The 19,173-nt window shown below is 44.3% G+C and overlaps 2 protein-coding genes across 7 annotated transcripts in view; one reads left to right on the forward strand and one right to left on the reverse strand.

Annotated features, from left to right (window-relative positions):
- The window catches only part of INTS10 (integrator complex subunit 10), a 32,673-nt gene extending 24,238 nt beyond the window's left edge, over positions 1 to 8,435 (forward strand). For 3 of the 4 annotated variants that reach the window (XM_043562673.1, XM_043562692.1, XM_043562701.1), the window contains exons 14-18: positions 107 to 186; positions 1,496 to 1,658; positions 2,721 to 2,814; positions 5,761 to 5,838; positions 8,036 to 8,435. In XM_043562673.1, coding sequence (XP_043418608.1) covers positions 107 to 186; positions 1,496 to 1,658; positions 2,721 to 2,814; positions 5,761 to 5,838; positions 8,036 to 8,192 — 572 coding nt within the window. In that variant the 3' untranslated portion in view covers positions 8,193 to 8,435. The remainder of the gene's footprint in view (positions 1 to 106; positions 187 to 1,495; positions 1,659 to 2,720; positions 2,815 to 5,760; positions 5,839 to 8,035) is intronic. The other variant, XM_043562682.1, reaches the window with a different exon arrangement.
- A 3,644-nt stretch (positions 8,436 to 12,079) lies between these two features.
- HGSNAT (heparan-alpha-glucosaminide N-acetyltransferase) overlaps positions 12,080 to 19,173 on the reverse strand; it is a 52,887-nt gene continuing 45,793 nt past the window's right edge. For all 3 annotated transcript variants that reach the window (XM_043562721.1, XM_043562712.1, XM_043562728.1), the window contains 5 exons: positions 18,555 to 18,641; positions 16,289 to 16,366; positions 15,611 to 15,681; positions 15,403 to 15,515; positions 12,080 to 14,676 (listed from right to left, as the gene is read on the reverse strand). In XM_043562721.1, coding sequence (XP_043418656.1) covers positions 14,495 to 14,676; positions 15,403 to 15,515; positions 15,611 to 15,681; positions 16,289 to 16,366; positions 18,555 to 18,641 — 531 coding nt within the window. In that variant the 3' untranslated portion in view covers positions 12,080 to 14,494. The remainder of the gene's footprint in view (positions 14,677 to 15,402; positions 15,516 to 15,610; positions 15,682 to 16,288; positions 16,367 to 18,554; positions 18,642 to 19,173) is intronic.

Here is a 19,173-nt window from a genome sequence, read left to right on the forward strand (position 1 = left end):
GTCATATGACTGTTGCTTATCTTTTTTTCTGGAAAAAGTCTTAAACATTTGCTTTTCAAAGCTGTTTTCTTCAATAATAACAAACATATTGTGGACTTTTTATTAGGTTCAGACCTGAAGCTTCTGCCTTGTACCAGTAAGGCCATCATGCCGTACTGCCTGCATTTAATGTTAGCTTGTTTTAAGGTAAGCTGAAAGTTGATTGGCATTAAAGAAATTTAATTTGGAACATTGCTGTGATGATCTAGAGTGACTTGGTGTAGTGGGGAGATTACATGAGCTAGGAATTGACAAATACTAGTTGTGAACTGTACTAGGCACTAATGAGTAGGAGATGACCCCCATCCTTGAGCAGTTTACAAAGAATAGTGGGACAGTTATGCAAATATCCTTGCCCATAGTGATGTTCAGTAAATACTTTATGCATTAACGTATGTCAGAATGTATTGGCTAGAAGAAGAGAATACAAATGCCATTGGGTTCGTAGAGGGATGTGAGTTTATTATCCTAAAGATGTGGGGGGTAAAAGCATTCCAGGCATTAGGATGACCACCACCAGATGACCACTGGGCCAGTTTAAAGATTGTCAGAAGAACGCCAGGCCTGTGGCTGCAGGTGGAGCGGAGCCTCGGCCTGCATTTCACCAAGGCTTGTGAGCAGGAGAACAGCAGTATTGGGTCTCTGCTTTAGGGCCATAATTCCCAGACTTAACTCATGGTCAGAATCACCTGGGGAGACAGAAACCATTTGAAGTGTGATTTGAAGCCTCGCTGCTCATTTAGAACAAAACGTTCTTTTGCCGTTTCTCCAGTTCACACTCCTGCTTCCTTCTTTGTTGCTCAGTGCCTTTCTTCTCCCCAGTCCATGTTCTCCTCACACCCTCCTCTCCTACAAGGCTTCTTGCCCACCCTGGCCCACAACCGTCCCCTTAAAAGAAATCCCCAAATTCCTCTCTCTGATATACAGAACGACTCAACTTCTGTTGCCCTTTTCCCAAAGTCAAAGCTTCCAGCCCACCATGCACATCCAGCTCCCATCACAATGCTCACGGAGTGCGCTGCCAGAGACCTTGTTCACAGCACAGAGGGAACCGAGGTTTCTTTGGTTAGGACCCACCCCCATCAGAAGGCAGTTGTGATGTTTGCATAGCAAGCAGGTATTCTGTTTTGTTCTTGATATCACACATTTTCATTTTTTTTTAATCTTTATTTTGAGAGAGAGACAGAGTGCAAGCAGGGGAGGGGCAGAGAGAGAGGGAGACACAGAATCCAAAGCAGGCTGCAGCCTCTGAGCTGTCAGCACAGAACCCAGCACGGGGCTCAAACCCACAAACTACAAGATCATGACCTGAGCCAAAGTCAGACACTCTACCAACTGGGGTGCCACCCAGGTGCCCCATATAGCAGCATTTTTTAAGGAAGTGATATTTGATATATTTAAGATCACCCCATGATTTCCTTTTCCTTCTGTATCTGCACAAATCCTTGTCTTGCAGCTGCGAGCTTTCACAGACAGCAGGGACGACATGGCACTGGGGCATGTGATCGTCTTGCTTCAGCAAGAGTGGCCACGGGGAGAGAATCTCTTCTTGAAAGCTGTCAATAAGATTTGCCAACAAGGAAATTTCCAATATGAGAATTTTTTCAATTATGTTACAAGTATCCTTTTTCTTATTTAAGCATAAGAAATTCTGACTTTTTTTTTATAGAATGAACACATGGTACAAGAAATCAACCATTCTAGGTAGAAATAATGGTTTTCTCTGGGGGAAAGAAAGACAGAATGGTGATTAAAAATGGGACTGTGGCAGTTGGTCTCATGAGAGTCATAAAAGGCTTCACAGAGGTGATGCAATGAATCAGGAATATTAGTAGCCCAAGTACATTTTCCACTTGCAGCGACTTCTGGGAAGATACCCAAGATGCCTAAATTAATAGCCTTCAAGTTCCTGACAGGCCCAGATTGGCTGTGAGGCCATAGAATATAGCAGTTCATTGGCCTTCATCTACTGGCAGAGGGCCTCCTGGGGCCTCTCTTAGGGCCCTGACTGTCCCCCCCCCCCCCCCCCCGGGGTCAGCTGTTAGAGCACCATGTCACAGCTGTTACAGCTGCCACTGAGTCCCCACCAAACATGCGTGTAGCCCAGCAGTTGTTTTTGACAATAGGGAGGAAGTGTTGTATTTCATACTCTTCCTAGGGAAAGACCACCTGTGGTGTGAGGAATGTGCTGTCTTTGTCCAAGCGCCTAGAGCAGGATTTCTTAACTATTTTCAGGGATACAACACCACTGCCACTTTCATTTCTTACTAAGAAAACAAAAGATTTTGCTGGGGTGCCTGGGTGGCTCAGTTAGTTAAGCGTCCCACTGTTGATTTCAGCCCAGGTCTTCATCTCAGGATTGTGAGTTCAAGCCCTACGTGGGGCTCCGTGCTGAGCGTGAAGCCTACTTAAAAAAAAACAAACCAAAAACAGGTTTTGCTGGTATGACCATACAAAATGTCTTTATTAGCATCTGTATGAGAAATAAATTTATCTTAATGAGGTGGTTTGGTTAGTATAAGAATCACTAATTTGGCAACAAGACAGACCCGGGTTCCGGTACTGACTCTAGTTAGCGGGCTGGCCATGGGCAAGTTACGCAGTCACTGCAAGCCTGTTCCACATCTCAGAGAGCAGGGTACCTTGTTTCTACATGTGGTTAACCTGAATCTGGCCTGCAGATATCGATATGCTGGAGGAATTCGCCTACTTAAGAACTCAAGAAGGTGGGAAAATCCATCTGGAATTACTACCCAATCAAGGAATGCTGATCAAGTAAGCATGCTGTCTTGCTCTTCTGTGCTAAGTGCTCACCTTTTGTGTGCTTGTAAGAAGTATTTATAAGTTCCTGTGTCTTTCAGAAATGTAATAGAAAGGAATCCAAACCTGGTCTCTGTTTTTGAGAGTAGAGTTGATTCTGGGTACCTTCTGAAACTTGGTGTTTCGTTAAGTACATTTCCAGTAAAACGTTGTTCAAATTGGGGTACCTCTGTCACTTTTGAAACCTTTTCACTAAACAGAAGTCTCATTCATGATTATCTTTTCCTTTCCAAAATTGACAGGGTAACCCTATAAATTTCTGGTTAGACATAGAATGTTTTTAATTAAGAAGAGTCATGTGTAATTGAAGTTGTATTGGATTAGGGAAAACAACAGACTTTATTTAGAAACTATACTTGGATTTCAGTGTTTATTTGAAGCCTTTCTAAGCAGTAATTGCTTACATAGCACAAGGGTCAGTAGCTGGGTCTAGTGCCCCCACGCAAAACACACCTGCCCCAAGAAATAATGGTGGGGTGCCTGGTCTCAGGCATGTCCTCCCACCCCTAGATAAAGTTAGTGACCATTTATGATTTTTAAATAGCTCATAAATCTTGCTTCTATCCTTCAATACTCATTGTAGTTTGGATAATATATCCTCTGTGCTGTAAATGCCACGTGTAGTTTTATTTTCATACTTCCTCCTTTGCGTCCTGCATACTCAGCATGGCTGTGAGTCATTGTCAGAGTCACTGCAAGAGACTGAGCCCTGAGTGAGAAGGGAGTGTTACTAAGGCTGAAAACATTTTCCTTTTTCTTTCAATTGTGACATGAACAAGTTTTCAGTTATTGAGAGCAAAAATTCACATCTTGTTCTATATTTGTAGAGCCTTAGAGATGTTGAGAGGGAAGTATGAGATGCTCATTCTGGATATGTATCACCTCAGTAATTTGGGGCATAGCAAACATTACTCCTGTTGAGAAAAGGGTCTTGTGGAATCCATTCTAAAGAATGAGAGGAGATTAAATGGGGTTTTTGTCCTTCATCTTGTAAATATTATTAATAAATATTCTAAATATCTAACAGAACAAAATGCTCTTTTTTAAAAACACAAGACCTTTATACAGTAGGATGCTTAGGCGAGCCGGTCTGGACATGCTCCTCTTCCTCTCTCCATTCTCTTCTGCAAGACTACAACTAAGAATTATGGGGAAAATTATTGCATCATTAAAATACTCTTAACAGTGTTTGAGAATAAAGATGACTTTTTTGATATGGGAGCTTAGGTAACCCCTTTTGTGGGCTTAAAAGATTCCTAGGTTTTGAGGCTGGATATACAAAACATATCTATTATTAATAGCTTTTTAGTTAATTCACAGTAACACTCACCATCCAAATCACCGTAATCTGGAGACAGCCTTAGTAGCATCAACTCCATTTACTTAGGGTTATACTTACAGGTGATCTCTCACTTCAGATAATGCTTAACCATTTGTAGAGATGTGAGGGAACGGGCTGTTAAAAAATCAACAGTTGGATCTCAGATTTCATTATACTGAACCTTTCTTCTGTAGGCAGTTTGTATGGTGCTGAACAGTGACCTGGTTACCTGCAGAAACCCCTAGGACAAGGAGCGAAAGCAGGGGCTTTTCAGCGCCCAGATGATCTCATTGTAAAGGGTTGTTTAGAGTAAGGTAGGGATGCGCAGCATGCGTGTCTAGGCTTTGAGAGATAATTCCGTGCTCCCCCACCTTGGTCACTATAAACTTCAATTTCTTCTAACTCCCTGTCGAAGACCATTAAGCCTCTTGGTAAGCCTGCTGTTCTATCATCATGGAAGCAGGAATAGGGATTGTTACTTAGCTGTATTTCTTGTAGGAATTTGCCCAGTCTTTGCTGGGTGAATCTCAAAGTTCATTTGAAACCTGCATTTAAAATTACCCATAAACTACATCAGGAGAAGCATGCTGTGAAAGCCAGAGAGCTCGTCTAAGGGGGCTAGGATTTGAATCTTGAATAAAACTATCTATATTCATTTTCCCTTTGGGTTCCAAACAAATTCTCTGAAGCCATCGCAGATCTTTGGGGGGTGCCTCCAGCTGAGTAGCAGAGGTGTTGAGAGCAGTATACAGCCCTCCCCTTGGGTAAGGTTGTGAGTCCATCCTGGCCTGCTCAGATGCCAAGTGGGGACAGTACTGATGCTGAGGGCACCCGGGGCCTGACCAACAGAAGGAATAAGCTCTTTATTCATTACATAGACATTCTGTCGTTACATATTTTAAAATAGAGAACTATTTCTATGCTGATATTTGCAGTCTCTTAGTTGGCATTAGACTAGACGAAAATGGAAAAACAGTGTCCTGTGCACTAAATCTTTGTTATGAAATTCTGCAAAGCCATGGGTCCCAGACTTTTTTTGCCCCCATCTATTCCTTTTCTCAATATTTTTTGAAATTCAGGCTCAACCTTTCTTTATCAAACACGTTGCCAGCCCCTCTAGGCCTCTTGGAAGTGCCTCTTCAGTTGGAGGCTTCAGTCCTGGCAACGATGGTTACCAGCAATCCCCAGGTTTATCAATGGGATTGGCGGGGGCCTGAGCAGAGTGGAGAGTGAAGGAGGCTGGATTTGAAATGTGTCTTCTCACGTGTTAGCCCCACTGCTGTTCAGTTGCATCCCGCCATCCTCTTCCTCGGTGGCTTTTACACCAGATGTTGAGTGGGCTGAGCTCGGGGCCCCAGAACAAGATGCTCTGGACATGCCCCAGCAGCAGGTGCAGGGAGAAGGCTGCTAGCTTCTCCCGTCCTCCCCCAAGACACCACTGTTGCCAGGGGCCCTCTGGAAGTTCAAGGGTTTCTGCATAGTCTGTTCCAGTCTTGTGCATTTTCTCTGGCGTGTTGTTTTTGCAGTGCAGGGTGAGTCGGTGTGGGTGTTTGAATGCTGCTGTTTGCTGTTTTTTAAAGGCCTTCTAGCCCTCCCATGGGGTTACTGCAGCAGGAATTCTTACCTGTGCTTCAGCCCAGCATACAGACTGCTGACAGGTACCAAGTGGAAAACACCTGCTCATAGTGTGCGTTTTGTCCACATGTTGTACTGCCCATGGTTTTCAGCTCTCTGTGCCTCAGTGCTCTTTTTCATGCTTTATTTATTTTTTTAATTTGTTCTGCATTCCTTGGCAAACCATCTGGTTGTAATATTGTAACATTTCTTATTTTTTTCCATAAGTTGCCAGTGTTTTTGTGTTCAATTTAAAAATCATTATGGATCTGGAAAAAAATGGAAGTTATATTAAAAAACTGTGTTAAAGTGCACATTAGGTTAGGCACTAGACTGTGTTATCTCTTTTGATAAAACATAAGGCATTCATTCATAAATATGTAAGGATGCCGAAGCTTATTTTAAATAAATTTTTATTTGTGGATTTTTCATCTTAGTGACCAGTGTTGATGTTCTGGTCTAACTGGGCCTTAGCACACTATTTCCCTGCCACTGATACTGATTTTCAGACCTTCCCTTTCTAAATTGAAAATATTTGGAATGCTGCCTTTATTAGCTGATTTATCTGGCCCTTAAACTACAAAAGCTAACTAATTCTCGTCTTCATCCAAACTTACCAGAGGAATAGACTCTGATAGAAATATAATTGAGTTGCACTACTTTATATGTAGAAACAATGCCATTGAGCCATCAGCAGGATACACATTTTATTATATTTTTACTGGTGTTAAGGGAAGAATTTGCTTTGAGCTTTCAAAGCCTGTCTGTTAGTTTGCTGTCTGCAAATACCAGTAACTTCCGGGTGGTCAGTGGGTTGGCTCCCATTTGGGGTTGCAGTCTGAGATGCAGAAAAGAGGATCTCAGGGCTGCTGAAATGGGTCCATGTCTATTCCCAGTGTGACTCATGGCCTCAGCCTCACTGACACTGTGCCCTTAATACTGAGTGAACCAGCCAACTTCACTGAAAATGTCCACAAAGGACCCTGTGTTTTCTCCATGGCACTGCTGCTGTTTTACTGTATAGTTCTTTAAAATGCCCATGGGCATTGTAGAGTGTCCTGTAATATCTTTGCTAGCCTGACAGAGCCTAGTTTTGTTTTTACTTCTGTTGCATTGTAACTTTTTGACTTCTGTTGTATTTTATATGATAATACAAGTTTTAAAAAACCAGGAACATTTTAGAGTGGTTTCAACAGTTTTATTTTGGCCAGTATATAAAAAGCTAAGTTAAAATCCCTGTTAGTGTGTCTGAGGGAAGTGAGGCAGTAGAGACACCGGGAATGGAGGTGCCTTCTATTGGTCTACACCTACTACATTACTCACGTGGTAGTTAAAACTCCTCTCCTCTTAACTGAACCCATTGAGTTTTGCTAGAGTTTTCTTTTCCTTTCTTCATTTTGGTGCCTTAAGTTTTCTGGGATTTTGTGGGATTTCCTTTGTGAGCTCCTTTTCTGCAGCACAACTTCCGGGCATAGCTAGACACTTTGCGTGCGCTCCCACTGAGCCTCCACAAAGGTGCACGCCTCCTGAGCGCGTGGACCGCATCTGGGCCCCAGTAGGCTTTTGCAGGCCACTGGCTGTTCTTCGGCGGTTTTGCTTCTCTCTTCCCACCCCTGCCAGACTCTTGTCTTGGGACCTCCAGCTCCTCCCGCTGCTTCTCACACAGACCGAGTCTGGGTGGGCTCAGCACTTAGCGGAGCTGTCCTGTTCTGGCATCACCGGGAGAGAGACCCGCTTGGAACCACAGTGGCTGTGTACAAGCCCCTGGCCTCTCTGAGCCTTATCACAGTGCCCCAGGCCCGAGCTCAGTGTGGTGACTGGCTCATTCTGCTCTCCCTCCTCCCTGCTGCTGCCTCCACACTCGGCTGGCCTGTCCGGACGGGAGCTGTGTGGCCACGTGGACTGGACCCAGGCGGCCCAGAGTAACAGAACTGTGCACAAGTCAGCACAGGGATGCATTAGCATCAGACCTGCAGGAGTTCAGAAGCAAAGCGGGTGGCACTTTACTGGATGTTTGGGTGTTTAAAAGAGACTTTAATGGAATGGGGAAATGTCTGTCTAGTTTTAACTTTCTGAGAAGGAATGGGCAGGGGGGGTTGTTTGGTTAGGGCTTTTCTTCCTTTTTTAAATGTTTTACTTATACGTAGATTTCAGTCAGGTTTTACTCCTGCCCCAGAAACACTGACCGGTGATGCTGGCACTAACTGTGGTGTCCACCTGTTTCCCTGTCGCTGCCCTCAGGCACCACACGGTCACTAGGGGCATCACCAAGGGTGTGAAGGAGGACTTCCGCCTGGCCATGGAGCGTCAGGTGTCCCGCTGTGGCGAGAACTTGATGGTGGTGCTACACAGGTTCTGCATCAACGAGAAGATCTTGCTCCTTCAGACTCTGGCCTGACCAGAGCCCTTTCCACCAGAGGAAGGCAGCTCAGAGCCGTGTGATTTTTTTGTGAAGCGATAAAGCATTCATAAATGTTGCTGTTACAACTCTTAGAAAGAAGAAAACCATCTGAGTTCTGACTCCTTGTTGCTTAAAAGTAGTTCCCAAGAGCCTGAGAAGCTATTTCTATTTTTAAGTCATTTTTGTAAGTTTTGTAAAACAAAAGAACCTGTTTTGTAAATAAAAGTCATTCTAAATTTGGGGCTTTTAAAAATTTATTTCAGTTCTTGTGAGATTCTGAACAAGAGTGTACTTTACTTAAAAGGATAGTATTCATGACCTCAAGGTTTTCTTTTCCGTAGTTAGGCTTTGGTAGGTATTACATATCAAAATACTTTTCAGACCTTTTCATTCAGGAAGTTTTAATACCGAAAACTTTTGTGCCAAAATGAACCTGAGTAAACTTCCAGTGAAGGAGCAGCCAGTGGGGGGGTGAGGCACCTCCTCCCTTCACCTAGCTCCTGACTCCCAGCCCTTTCCTGCCCTTCCCCAACCCCCCCACACCCCACACTGGGACAGGCTAACTCTGTGCCTCAGGCACTCCCCTCACAGCTGTGAAGAAGTGTTACCTCTTGTGAAATCTGTGGATGAACAACTGTCCCAAGTGCTCGGCAGTGTTAGCTCTCAGGTTTATCTCCTTCTTTTGCTGTCCTGAAGTATGTCAGGTAAACATCAGACAAATATTGTTTCTAGGGGCTCAGAATGAAAGGCTAAGAAGTTATTCAGTTATGTGCATTAAAAATTTTAGATACACAGTTGACCCTTGATCGATGTAGGGGCTCCTGAGGGTGCTGGCATGCCCCCCACTCACTGCACAGTCGAAATCCACATACAACTTTTGACTCCTCCAAAACTTATCTAATAGCCTACTGTTGACTAGAAGCCTTACTGATAACATAAACCATTAGCACGTATTTTGTATATTATATGTACTACATACTATATTCTTAAAGTATGCTAGAGGGGCGCCTGGGTGGCTCAGTCTGTTAAGCGTCTGACTCTTGATTTCAGCCCAGGTCATAATCTCATGGTTCGTGAGTTCAAGCCCTGCATCTGGGAGCCTGCTTGGGATTCTTTCTCTCCCTCTCTCTGCCCCTCCCCTGTTCACCCTTGCTTGCACGCGCTCTCTCTCGCTCTAATAAAAGAGGCTAAAGAAAATGTTAAGGAAATCATAAAAAAATACATTTACAGTACTGTGCTGTAAAAAGTCCATGTATAAATGGACCTGTGCTTTTCAAACCTTTGTTGTTCAAGGGTCTGTGGTAGGGTCCCCTCCCTAAAGAAAGAAAAAAAAAAAAAACACCTCAAGACAACCCTGCTATTCTAGTACTTGACCACATCCCTCCGGGCCTTGTAACATGAGACCACTTAATCAGACTACATGTTTTTGTGTTACCAAATATGGGAGACAAGTAAAAAATACATAAAAACTATGCCATGTGGTGTTCGGGACTCAGTTCTTTGGGTAGGAACCCAACTGAATGGTGCTGGCAGGCATAAAGTTGCTTCCTGGAAAGAAAAACCTCCGTGTCACGACTCCCTGTGCAAGAATCCTGCTACAGGTCAACTGTATTAAAATCAGTAAAGTGGTTTAATAGACATCTGCTTTCAGAAAATATTCCCCCCAGCTCGTTTTAAAAGTTTTTGCCAATTTAATATAAGTTGATTACAAATATATAAACCATCTTGTTTTTATCGAGGAGTGTGTTGGACCCAAAACAGCTTTCAAATTAAACACTCTTACCTTTTGGTTTTATAATCCTTCCTCAGATCAGTGTTTGGGGGCAGTATACACGAAAACAAGACTTTCTGATACCCAAATGTGTAGGTATAAAAAAGAACCAATCATCTTTTATAATTCAGTGGTGCCCCTCCTGTGTGAAGAATTGCAGGGGAAATGCCATAGAGTAAAACGAAACTCAGATCAAGTTTGCAGACAAGGCAGGGGCCAGGAGGAGGCTGCAGACCTCTGGCACATGAGGAGTCATCCAAACCCAACTCCAGGACAGCTTCTAGCAGCTGGTCCATAAGTCCACGGACCCAGGGTGACGTAGCCCCCCCCCCCCCTTAAAATGCCTGCCTGAGAAAGCTGCAGCCAAAACATGTTCCAGCCAAAACATGGTGATGAACAGATAGGTCTCTGAAAAACCCCCCTCCCCAGAGCAGTTATTTTTAGAAAGCTGGCAATTATAAATCCTTCCGCTGCCCTTTGAGATGTAAAACTACCACCCAGAGCTGTCTCTGAAATGTAAATATCCAGGAGAAAAAGGGCCTCAGGCGAGCACTTTGCACTTGGCACCACCACCTCCCATCACAAGGAGAAGCGCCAACTCAAGTCCAGTCACACAGACCGACCCCATCACGCCCTCGGTGGCTTTCCCGCACACCCAGCCTTTAAAGTCTCCAGACTTTTTTTCCAGGAAACAATTTCCGTTCACACCAGCCCCCACTGCAGTAGTATTAGTCTGCCCTCAGCTCATTAGCTGGCTTTGTTTCTCTTTGACCTGGGACGGGCATCACCTGGGATATGTTAAACTGATACAAACTGTCCCTGCACAGAGCTGAAACAGGCCGGATTTGGCTAGACGGAGGGACCAGTTCACAAGCTGAACCACCTTTGGAGTTCAATTAAATATCAGAAGGAAAACTGCCTCCTGTATTGAAGTAGAAGGGCGTGGCTACAAACCACAGCAAATTTAAGAACAGCCATAAAAGGTGGGAAACCCACAGAACTGATTTCTATACAGAAAGCTCCAATAGGACAGAATTCCACCAGAACCCAAAATGGTAATGGGACACTGGGAAACCGTGTGCTCACCACTAGCTGGGAGTGAGGCCAGCTGTCCTCACAGCCTGCACTTTGGATGGAATTCTTTGCTGGCAAAGGAAAGCCAGCAAGATAATGGCATCTTTTGTCAACGGCAGTGTTTTGACATACACAATTAGATAATGAGGGAGCAAGGGGTGGACTAAGGACAAAGTGCAGGCTAGCACACTGCCCCGTCCCCCCTGCCAGGTGGGATGTGTGTGATAACTCCTCAGGCACTTCTGGCTGCCCCAGGACAAAGGAGAGGAAAGAAAACAAATGGCCAACTGATAGGGATCACAGTTTTACAGGACGTGAGTCCCAGTTTACAAATATCTTGCTTGGTAAATTACAAGATTTAAAAGGCAATTTTATCAACAGCCACCTCCAGAAACCTATCGACTCAGTTTCCTGGAGCCTCAACATCACCCCTCCATAGTGATGTGGGGAACAAAGGCAAGAAGGAAATGACAGGTAAAATTAAATTTCATCATAACCTGCAGCCCATTGACAAACAACTGAGGCAAATACAGAGTTTACCATTTCTCCAGGAACCCCCTTCAGTCATAATGTTAATGCCTTACCAGAGGGAAAACAACCTTAGTTTGACAAGAGCAAGGCGTCAGGTATCTTAGGAGTCATGCTGTGACTTCCCTCACAGTGAAGAGCTGGCTGAGCCCCGGGAGGTGTGCAGGAGCCAGCCCACCTCAGGCCTTCCGTGAGGTAAGTTTTCCTTGCAAGCAGGCTGAATCAGGACTACCTGGTCCTTCCGGTTCCATACACCCTGAAATACTCCCCCATTCGAGAAATGCTTCTGGATAACTCATCTGGAGAGGCCCAACTAGCTCTGCCTGCTGCGATTTGGGATGATGACACACCGTGACCATGTGCGGTGGCTCACTGCAAGAGAAGGGGAGCGGCAGCTTTCCTCAGTACCTGTCCCTGTACGCATTAGCTCCATGCACATTTTCATGGGGCACACCACACACACTCATTTTATCAGCATTTAAAATACTGTCAAAAAAACCACCACCATTGCTTTGCTTTAATAAATGTTTATTTAGCGCCTAAGTACGAGGCACTGTGTTTGCACCAGGAGGAATATGCAGATGAACAAGGCATAATTCTTGCCCTTAAGCTCACAGTCTAGTGTGGGAAATTAGACATGTACACAAGGAACCATCATACGAGGCAGAAAGCGAAAAAATGCCATGGGATTGATCCCAGTAGAGTATTATGAGAGGAAGAAAATACTACTTTTGGATGAAAATACGAGATTAGAGAAGTTGCCTTAGAAGTAGGGGGCCTACAGGTCAGGTGTACACAGGAGCAAATTAAGGGGAAAAAATAAACCAGAAGACTCCAAAGTCAGAGCGGGAGGTGCTAAGTGCTGAGGCGGGAGGAGGAGGGTGGGCCCGGCATGGGACAGGTGGCTGGAAGATGTGTCTGGAAGCTGTGTGGGCTCCCCTGAGGGTGCTTCTATACATAATGCCAGGCAAAGCTGTTGCAGAGGTGATCTTACTCAAGTTCTGCTTTATAAAGCTTAATTTAGAGGCAATGGATAGCGACTTTACAGAGGGAAGGGCTGAGGGAGGAGGCCCGTTTAAAAATAATTATAGGGGCAACTGGGTGGCTCAATTGGTTAAATGTCCAACTTCAGCTCAGGTCATGAGCTTGCGATTCATGGGTTTGAGCCCCACATGGGGCTCTGTGCTGACAGCTCAGAGCCTGGAGGCTGCTTCAGATTCTGTGTCTCCCTCTCTCTCTGCCCCTCCCCCGCTCACATGCTGTCTCTCCCTTTCTCAAAATATATAAAAAGAGGTTTAAAAACAAATGATTACAAGAGCCCGGATTAGAGTAACAAGGCAGCCACAGTGAGAATGCAGGCTTTTCGGATGGAAGATGGGATGGAAGTGACAAGAGAGGGGAATGGCTAAATATGGAAAACAGGGGGATAGAGGAGGTAAAGGGGGGTGAAATGTGACAGAGTTTCATACCTAGAGACAAAGAGACCCATCCACGAACTAGGAAAATCCAGATGAAAAGTCTGAATGTGGGAAAAGAGGTGGGAAGAAGGGAGGATGGGTGCTGGCGGGCGTCCGGGCAGAGGGTCCAGTGGGCCGTTACAGTGGAGTTGAGGGTCCGGGGTAGAGGTCCAAGCTGGAACACCAGCCAGACAGCCGTCTGTCAGTGGCAACAGCCACAGCCCCGTGGAGGTGGCCCCGGGTCACCACGCGAAGTACAACCTGTTCCACCTTTCCTTCTATATGGAACTCTCCCAGAAAAGTCAGAAGCATGGTGATGCATCATATGAAACGTGCTGTTTCCCTTTGCGTGCTCTCCTGTCTTCACTCCTGAGAAACCACGTCTTCGGTGTTAGGATTCCAAGCGGGAAAGTTGCTTGCCTCCACTGTGGAGGGTCATTCTGAAAAGATTTACTCCAATGAGAGTTTTTTAACCTTTTCATTATCACTTATTTTGAAGTTTTCTGTAATAAAATTATTTTCCTAAGGATTTCAGAAAAACGATCGATGTATCATCCTGCCTGAGCCTAAGAGCTGGAAGGGACCAGAGAGGTCATCACTTTCTCCCTCATTTCACAAATGAGGAAACCGAGGCCCTGAGAGGCCACAAGACTTGCTGGCATCTCACATGGCAAGGATGGTGGAACTGGCACCACAAGCAAGACAGTGTGTTTTCTCTCTGCCACGACTGTACCCTGGGTGCCAGCTACCATCTGACACACAGAAAGACAGATAGATGGGTAGACAGACAAACAAACAGGTACATAAGTAGGGAACTAGGAGCAAGAGTGACTGGGAATAACACATTTATATTTTAACTTCTTTTTCAAGTGGGGAACAGGAGAGAATGGCTTCTGATAGAAAGGCATTTTTTGGACCCAGCAATGCCTTGCAGATCTGAAAAGGAAATTACTCTGACTCTCTTGAAATATTAAAGTGCACTTAACCAGAAAATATTAGGCTACATTACTACACCTCATATTCGATAAGCCTCACAGTCAGCCGCAACAGAAATGATGGTATTCTTGGTTGGCACATGTGCATGTGGAAAGGCCGTTTGCAAGAAAACAAGGTCAATACAAATTAGACTTTACGTTGTTTTATCCGTCACAGACGCAAAATGCCCACGGTAATTCCCTGTTGGAAAGTTATGTGAGAAATCCTCAGAATGAGGTTCTAAATACATTTACATAGAAGATGGAGAAAAAAAGACAACTCCATTGCAAATACAGAGGTCCCAAATATCCAGGCAGGGTTCTGATGAACAGCTGTGTCACAGTAAACCAGCCAGAGTACATCGGGTTCTTCCCCATCATCTGGAAACACACATCCTATCGATTTTTAATTAATGGTTCCCTCTAATAAAGGCTGCTTCAATACATCCCCCAGGCCCACTAGAGTCTGCCAGCAACACATCTGGGTGGGAGCTGTCAGATTTTCCAAAAAACCTTCTTTTTATAGAGAATGTAGGCAATGAGCACCCAAAGTGCAGAGGCGACTATGTTCTGAGTTAGATGCTCTTTGTGTGACTGGTTGTCCCCCAGCTTCCACTGGAAGGGGAAGTAGTTCTCAAACACCTCGTGGCCAACGTACACCAGAATAGAATTCATTCCTGGAGGAGAGATGCACAAGGTAAGGCTTTCCTGAACCACATCTGATCATCTACTTAATTCTGGAAATTTGACTTGGGTTCAGTGAAAAAAACCAAAAAGCTTGCACCTACATTATTGGCTACTGCCAAAAATACATGATGTGTATCTTAGATACTATTACATGTAAGCTTGATCAAAAACAGAAAATATTTATGACAGTGTAATCCGTGAATACTAAATCTGCCAGGAGAGCCAAAATTATGAACTTCTATTTTCTAGGGTTAGAAAAATGTAACTATTACAAGAATCAAAGGGCTAAAGTGAGTCTTCAAGTAGAACTGCATGGAAACCATCCTGTTTATCTCTTGATATTTCTTATGAGTAATCTGTAAGGTAGTATATTTACACTCAGAAGGCAAGCATGGCCCCATTGCTGAAGCATCAGAAGCTGGCTAATATGCCCTGGATGGTTTCTGATGCTCTGTAACTCGGCATTTCCTGAAGAAACAAGTGGAGCTTGGTTATGACCCCACAATCTAAACAGATAAAATGGGTGGACGGCATCAGAACAGGCCAAGGACGTCCTGCACATGGCCTGGGACAGTGTGGCCCCGGCTGCTTTCTCCCTCAGCCTGCATCTTGGATATCTGCCACTGAGGCCGGGGGCCCAGGGACGTAGCACTGGGCGTGCTCAGCATCTCTGGGCTGACCCACTTGGTCACCATCATCGACTCTGGGTGACTTACCTGGGTAGAAGAACGGGGTCCCTGTCCACAGTCCCTTCACGTCCACAATAGGGTACAGGATAAGCAGGATGAAGAAGGCAAAGGAGCTCAGTGTGGTGACATAGGAAATGGACCTACGAGGTGAACGGGGTGTTTCAGGCTCCTGAGGAACACATCCAGTATCAGCAGGACCAACCCACATGAAAATGACATGGTTTTCTGTACCTACCACAGATTTTTGTTTATTGGAATAAAGCCTTCATTTTCAGAAATTTTCGTCAAAGCAATAGAAATAAGCCCCTGAAATGGGGGGGGGGGGGGGAGAACGTTAGTTTTTTATATTAATTAAAAAAAACCACTGTGTTTCAAAACTGGAAAATACATTAATTGCTTAAGGAGGGCTGAAAATTGTGTTTTATATTTTATTCTTTTAACTGGAAAAATATTTTCAAGATGCATAAAGATATTCTCAAAAAAATATTCTTAAAAACATCTCCAAAGCATTCTTCTGAGTTGAAGGTAAAGTAATTGATAAATTAGAGAGGAAACATGAGGGATAAAACAAACAGCCAAACTTTCAACTCTGCCACCTGGAGATCTGGAAGCGGACCTTTGGAAATGTGCTGTCTGCCTGGTCTTTCTGGTCTGGCTCCCCACCAGAACCCACACCACTTCCTCAGGCATTCCTGGCCAGCTGGTTGACAGCAAACACTCTTATTTATAAAGACATTTGGCTAAGAAAACTAACCTGAGAGTTTAGGTATAAAGATTTGTTTCTCTCCATTACTCCAGTGAAGAACGCAGCTACTGTGATGTGGTGATAGCTGCTATCCGCTGCTGCTAAACATTTTATTTCTTTGAAATATACGTGTGGAAGGAATTTCAGTGAGGAACATAGGTTACTTACTAGAAAACAACACCAGGCAGTGAATCTGATCAGTATGTCTTTGGTCTGGTCCTTGTAATACAAGAGTATTTTTCCTGCCTGGAGAGGAAAACACAGATGACCAAGAGACCTGCTCAAGGTGTATTTGTATTTCATGTTCATCCAGTGTCCTAATCACTCATCTGCCAAGCACGCTGCTAGATGCTGGGATGGAACGTCACCCCTGCCCTAGACAACTAGACACCAAGGCACAGGGGACAACTCGGGAGGGGAGGAAATGCCAGAGAGGAAGTGCCATCAGGTTGAGGCTACGACTGCAGAGCAGGAAGGGCATCTGGGCAGAATGGAACAGCATGCACAGAAGCATGTCAAATGGCTGAAAGAGCATGTGTCCCTGAGCTGCAGGTAATTGTCAAAGGCTAGAGGGTTAGGATGGGCAGGAAGATGGTAGGCCGGTGGGCTTGTGGGTCTCTCTGTGAGGCACAGGCTTTCTCCCATAGGTGAGAGGGAGCTGAGGAAAGTCACTCCCCTCCCCCCCCCCCCACCAAAAAACTAGTAACAAGGGACGAGCTCTGACGGCCTACCAGATGGCCCATTCTGGCAGCAGTACAGAAGGGGACAGGGTGGAACTAGAGGCAGAGAAACACTTTAGAAACAGTACAATCTGGACTTTGCATAAAAACTCCCTGAAATTAGGAAATAACTTCTGAAAGCATAAAAGGATAAGAAAATATTCATAATAATTTGTAATTAAGCTAAAATTTATGAATGTTTTCTATATGCCAGTTCTTAGAATTGTACATAAATTAGCTTATTTAATCCTCTCAACACCGTCAGGAGGTAGATGCTGCTGGAGCACAGACGGATGGACGTGCTGAAGGCTACCCAGCTGGAAAGTGGTGGAATGTGGTTCAGACCCAGGCGGTGTGGACCCAGGTCTGCGCTCTGAACCCTATCCTAGGCTGCTCCCACAGGCACAGACTTACCTCAAGAGCAAACACGGGGATTAAATGAACGTATGTAAAAGTACCCACTGTGAACCATAAAGTACAACAGAGATAAGTATAAAGCAGTATTTCTAAATATGAAATCACCAAAATGTATATGCTTTAGACCTGCACCATCCAATATGGGAGCCACTAGCCTCATGAGCCTATTTGAAATTAAATTTAAATTAATTAAAATTAAATGAAATTAGGTGGCTCAGTCGGTTGAGCATCGTACTCTTGATTTCGGCTCATCAGGTCATGATCTCGCAGTTCGTGGAATCAAGCCCCACGTCAGGCTCTGTGCTGGCAACACGGAGCCTGCTTGGGATTCTCTCTCTCCCTCCCTCTCTCTGTTCCTCCCCCACTCATGTGTGCTCACTCCCTTCCTCTCTCTCTCTCAAAATAAATAAACATTTAAAAAAAGAATAAAACATGGGATGTCTGGGTGGCTCAGTCAGTTAAGCATCCGACTCTTGATTTTGGCTCAGGTCAGGATCTCACTCATGGTTCATGAGTTTGAGCCTCGCATCAGGCTCCATGCTGACAGCTAACAGCACAGAGCCTGCTAGGATTCTCCCTCTCTCCCTGTCTCTCTGCCCCTCCCCTGCTCATGCTTTCTCTCTCTCTCTGTCAAAGTAAGTAAACATTTTAAAAATTTAATAATAAAACTTAATTTAATATAATTAAAAATTCAGTTCCTCAGTCATGCTCGTATACCACATTTCAAGTTAAAAGCCATATGGACATAAAAAACATTTTCATTGTCACGGAACATTCCATTAGTGCTGCTTTACAGGCTTCTTCCTCTTCCAGTTAGTTCTGCTCAAACAATAGTTTCAAACATCAATAAGGAGAACATTAGGGGATAAAAGTCTAGGCTGTTCAGAATTTTAACAAAATTGCACATAAGATACACCAAGAACCACCTATATTGACTCTGGCATAAAATATGCATAACCTGAAACCATACAAAGTGTATATGAAAGAAATGTGCCAAGTGACACTGAGGCTTCCCAACATCACCAGTACACTCCAGCAGGGAAACCTTTTTGCCCACACACTGCTGTGCTTCTATTGCTAAGATAAGCCACATGAATAATGAGAATCTGGGGAAGCATATAGGAATTATACGGAATTATTTCAATGTGCTAAATTTTAGCAAATTCTAGTTTTGACCATTTGTCACATATAAACAGAATGTATTATACCACAGAAGATATGCTTCCAGTTACTTAATGAAATAGTTTTTGAATTAGTGATGAATCAATAATCATAAGCTATATAAAATAAACAAATACCTGAACTCCTAAAAATGCCATCACAATGGAGTTGATGGTCCCTAAGATTCCCTCTGGATCGTAGGCCACCTCGGTGTGATAAAGCACCTTCACAAAGCAGAAAAAGAAGGCAGAACCCACTGACCATGAAACGCACACAAACAACTCAGAGACTAAATACAAATTTGAGTACACTCCAGAATTCAATGTTTTTTGTTTTTGCTGCAGAAATTCACTGCCAATTTGTGGGGATTACAGGCAGAATACTTCTGGGCGACAAAGTGTGGGGTGTGTGACACCAGAAGGAACACAGAGCCCAGGGACAAGCCGTGGTCCAGAGCACCCACTTCAACCTCAAGTGCCCTGGGACACAATGCTTCCCCGCCCAGTTCCAAAACCGTGCATAATACCTTCATAACTGTTAGGCTTATTCAACCTGGTCAACCCTACTGTAACATCAAAAAGATGTTCTTTCCTAACTTCTCTTATGGCAAATTAACATTTAAAAACATACCTGTACTAGGGCACCTGGGTGGCTCATTCAGTTAAGCATCTGACTCTTGATTTTGGCTCAGGTCGTGATCTCATGGTTTGTGAGTTCGAGCCCTGTGTCAGGCTCTATGCTGACAGTGCAGAACCT

The sequence above is a fragment of the Prionailurus bengalensis genome, chromosome B1 (assembly GCF_016509475.1).
Source record: "Prionailurus bengalensis isolate Pbe53 chromosome B1, Fcat_Pben_1.1_paternal_pri, whole genome shotgun sequence".
Classification (NCBI taxonomy): domain Eukaryota; kingdom Metazoa; phylum Chordata; class Mammalia; order Carnivora; family Felidae; genus Prionailurus; species Prionailurus bengalensis.